Below are 4,355 nucleotides of genomic sequence, written 5' to 3'. Positions count from 1 at the left end.
GAGGATAAAGGCATATGTCTTAGAGAACATTACGTTTGTCGCCATAATCCCCCACTCATTTATTGCACGGGACAGCATTAAATCGAATGGCACAGCATCACTACCCTCACTTCACAAGTGGGGAAACTGAGGCACAGGCAGGGATGTTCCTGTCCTGAGCGGAGAGGTGGCCGAGTTGGTCTCCTGAGGTCCCTTTGCGTGCCCAAGGTCAGTGGCAAAGCCTGGAACGACGTCGGTCTCGTGAGTCTCGCACGTATAAGAAATGAAATCCCTGAACTCAGAGTCTGCACAAGTTTCAAGCACATCCTTCCATCCCCCTGGTTTGGGGGTTAAATCTCCAACGTCAATAAAATGCAGGCTTGGATTACATGGATTAACAAATTGGCACCAGAGATAGGCTTGTTGGGTTTCTGTAGGTAGATCAGTCAGTAATCTCCCCCAGTGGAGGCCAAGACGTTTGTGACCGATGTCAACCTTAACTCCTTGTGCTGAGATCGCTGGGTTTGCAGCCAGCTGCCACGGCTCTGCCACCCTTTGCAAACCTGTCACACGAGCTGGTGGCAGGAGTCTATGTCTCTGCAGGAGTATCGCATGACTCATACTTAAAAATTATTCTGCTGTAAGCAATGCCAGCACCAAGAGCAAAGCCACCGTATACTGCAAAAAAATAAAATTGAATCAGCAGGACGACGGAGTCACCAACCAGCCCACACAATGTCCTTTAAAGAAAAACAGTGTCCGAGTCATTGCTCCCTGAGAACATAATGAGCAGAATCTGTGCTTTCCTTATGCTGTACATATAAATGATACCAAGACCGAGATGCTCAAGCTTTAAAAAGGGACATTTCAACTAACAAAATGCTTATAAAAATATTGCGGTGTGCCCAGAATATTACCATTCAGAAGTCGCTCTGTGCCATGGTTATTGCTATCCATAATAACATAGCATGGGGTATTGATCTCAGGACATAAAATGCTTCCTTAGTCATAAAGTTCGATAGCCACTGGAAGGCTTGAAGCCGATGTGGGAGCCCGTTAAGACACCCAGAGGAAATAAGCAACTTCATCCAGGTCGACGGGATAGTCTGTCAGCAGGACCGGGGTCTTCTCAAACAGCTCCCCTTTGTAACTGCGCCATTTCCCGGCGGGCAGGTACACGTCGCGCTCTTGTTTGCCCAGCTCCAGCACGGGGGCCACCATGAGCGTGTCCCCGATGAGGAACTGGGAGTCAATTTTGTGGGCAGATTCGTCGCTGGGGGAAATCCACCAGATGGGCCGTATGATGGGGTCCCCCGTGTCCGTGATCTCCCCGGCCAGCTCCAGCAGGAGAGGGGCGACCAGGGACTCGTGCAGCTCCATGAACCTCTGCGCAATCTCGATCACCTCCTTGTCGTAGAGCCAGGGCGGGATGGAGAACTGCATGGAGGGCATGAAGGCCGACAGCTCCAGCCAGCGGATGTACAGCTCCCGGTCGGGGATTTCAACAGCTCCTTCTGTCTTGTTCGGGAAGAAGTTCCCCCCGATCATGTCCGCCGAAATGAAAGGATAACCCAGCATGCTGATGGTGAGCACGGTCGGGATCAGGGACTTGAGGCCGAGCTCGTAGCCCCACACCGAGTCGCGGTCGATGATGCGGAAGAAGCACGATATGTTCTGGGACTGGTAGCCGACCCGAACCTCGGCCAGCTCGTAGAAGGGGATGGCCATTTCGGTGTACCGGCGGGACCAGATGCTGGGGTCCGACAAGGGCCGGAAGGTGCTGAACTGCTTCGGGAGGTAGCTCGTCTCTCCGGCGTCGAACTTGAAGGACGAGATGCCGTACTTTGAGCGCAGCTGCCTCAGGTGGCTCTGAAACCACTCCCGGGCCGCCGGGTTGGTGAAGTCCAGGATGGCCCCGATGCCGTTCCACCACTCCACCATCGCGGGGAGCCTCCCCGTCGGCTCCTTGATGAACAGCTGCCTCTCTATCCCCACGCCAAAATTGGAGGACTCTCTGTGTACAAAGGGATGAATCCAGAGCGTAACTTTAAATCCGTCTTCCTTCAGTTTTAGAAACATGCCCGTCACGTTGGGGAACTTCCCCGGGTCAAACTCGAAATCGCCGTAAGCACGCGTGTACATGTCATCGATTTCAATGTGGCTGCAGGTGAACCCATGCACTTTGATCTTTCCTGCAAAATCGAGAACTTTGTCCTGGTCGATGTCATTTTTGTAGCGGGCCCAGGTGGACCAGATCGGGTAGCGGAAGGCGTTTTCCGACGGGATCTTGGACGGCTTGTTGAAATACCGCCGCACCATGTACTTGTGAATGGAGGTCACGTCGGAGCCGACGCACACCCTGTAGCTCAGCTCCGGGAAAGGCTGCTGCCCCAGGGGGGGCTTGTAGGGGGAATCCTTGTAGCGGGCCTGGAAGAAAAGGGACCGCTCGGTGGCGTTGAACCCGAGGTGGAAGGGCACCGAGTCGCTGATCTTGATGGCGGCCGCTTTCGAGGACAGCCAGTACCGCTCCAGGATGCCCCCGAAGCTGTCCCGGAAGGAGTACACGTCGCTCGTCACGAAGGGCGCGGGCTCCTGGTACCCCGGGAGCCGGATGGGCCAGTGCTGCACGCTCATCTCGCAGCCCCCGTACCAGTGCGCGTCCTCCCAGAACATGGTGTGCTCCACCGCCGTGTCCGCCACGAACTCCTCCCAGCGCACACGGTAGCACATCACCGTGTCCTTGTGCTTGACGGTCTGGATGAAGAAGTTCAGCTTGCCCTTGTCCGACCGGGTGCAGGTTAAGATCTCCCCTTCCTTGGAGCAGGACTCCAGGTCGAGGGTGCCCGACTGGAAGGCCAGTCTGAAGACCACCTCCCCGTCCTGGTTCTTGATGATGAACCCGTCCTTCCTCAAGTCCATCAGCTCCGTCTTCAGCTGCTCCGCCTTCCTGAGCGACGCCGTGTAATAGCACCACGCCACCACCGCCGCAATGAGCAACAGGAGCCCTGCGGTTATCGTCCCAATCATGGGCCTCAGCTCCTTGGACGGCTCCTGCTTTGCTGGGGTAAAGCATTCAGGCAAAGGGGTTCCCGTGGCGGTCTCCTGTGGATGAATAGGCTGATTTTCCATGAGGCATGGAAGCCGAACCTTGCGTCTGGAAGCTTTGTTCATTACTTGCTAGTTTTTCTCTGGCTCCCCAGGCGGAGTAAGGAAAGCGAGATTTGATTTACGAAGGGAGCTGAAACGTCCCCTCCGAGTCTATTCAATCCTGGATGCTGGTGCCTGGAATACAACTGGGGAAAGCCGGTATGGACAGCAAACAAAGCATTGAATCCTGCTAATAAAACAAGGCCCTCCAAGGTAGGAGCTCCCTGTGTCTCTCAGCTGTCCCAGTTCCAGTTGTTTGCTGGCTCCTGGGCGCGGGCTGTTAAAATGCAGCTCCCCCAGCGGGGATGTGCCAAGGCTCCTGTGAGCCTCTCTTGGCTGCAGCCCGGCTCGGCTCAGCCAAGCACGGGGGTTGGGGTGAGAGCAGAGAGCGGCCTCTGGGTTAAATAAGGGCGGGTGGCAGAGACCGCTGCAGAAATAGCTTTGCCCACCAGTTTCTGCTCTGCACCTCGACCCGGGAAAGGAGGCAGGGAGGAAGCCCTGGCGCACTCCCGCGCCGCGCTGCGGACCTGAGCTTCCTGCGTGCTTGTGATGGGCAGCACAGGGGACCCCCGGGTGTGCGCTCGCTGCTTCATTCCCAGCGGGCATGTGGAGGAGGCTTATTTCCACAGGGCACGACTGCACGGCTGCAGGAGATCAGGCCCTTGCTGCATTCACCTGTCAGGAGAGAGAAAACCTCTGCCACGAAGACCCTGCAGTCCAAATACCAGACCAATGGAGGGAGGCAGGAGAAATGAATGCACGGAAGAGGGACGTCACTTCATAATGGTCACACCACTGGTCCCAGCAGCGCATCGGAGCTGGGAAATGAACCCAGCTGTCCCCAGTCCCAGCCCAGCGCTCTTTGCATTGAAACACCTCCCCAGGAGGCACTGGTGACATTTTCTCTGTCAAGCAACCAAATCTTGAACTGGACTCTGAGCAAAACGAAGAGGCTTTTAAGAATCAAAGACCCCTGTCAGGTTTTAAACATGTCAGGTTATTCCATGAAGCAGCAGACCCCAAACACCAAAGCACAGGCCTTGTAGCAGTGTGGAGGGTAAAGGGCTTGGGGGGAGGAAAGCTTCCAGAAGCACCTTGTGGATGGTAGGAAAAGCAATTCAGCTGTAAGCTTGCAAGCTTGAGCCATACCTTAAGTATCTCCAAATATATCACGTCCTTCTCAATGACAGAAGTGCCTAAATATAGAAATGCTATGCTGCTGCAAGCTC

The 4,355-nt window shown here is 55.2% G+C and overlaps 1 protein-coding gene across 1 annotated transcript; it reads right to left on the bottom strand.

Annotated features, from left to right (window-relative positions):
* Positions 1–260: 260 nt before the first annotated feature.
* On the bottom strand, positions 261–3,638 carry LOC109307783 (uncharacterized family 31 glucosidase KIAA1161-like). The gene has a single exon (XM_019531864.1). The coding sequence runs from the start codon at positions 3,148–3,150 to the stop codon at positions 1,036–1,038; it is 2,115 nt and encodes a 704-aa protein (XP_019387409.1). The 5' UTR covers positions 3,151–3,638; the 3' UTR covers positions 261–1,035.
* Between the last annotated feature and the right edge of the window lie 717 nt (positions 3,639–4,355).

Source organism: Crocodylus porosus, unplaced genomic scaffold, assembly GCF_001723895.1.
Source record: "Crocodylus porosus isolate Cpor-Errol unplaced genomic scaffold, CroPor_comp1, whole genome shotgun sequence".
NCBI lineage: Eukaryota > Metazoa > Chordata > Crocodylia > Crocodylidae > Crocodylus > Crocodylus porosus.
This window is presented reverse-complemented; position numbering and strand designations above follow the sequence as displayed.

Bases quoted from the DNA above. Each gene is read 5' to 3' on its own strand.
- LOC109307783 (XM_019531864.1), bottom strand. From the start codon at position 3,150: ATGAACAAAGCTTCCAGACGCAAGGTTCGGCTTCCATGCCTCATGGAA.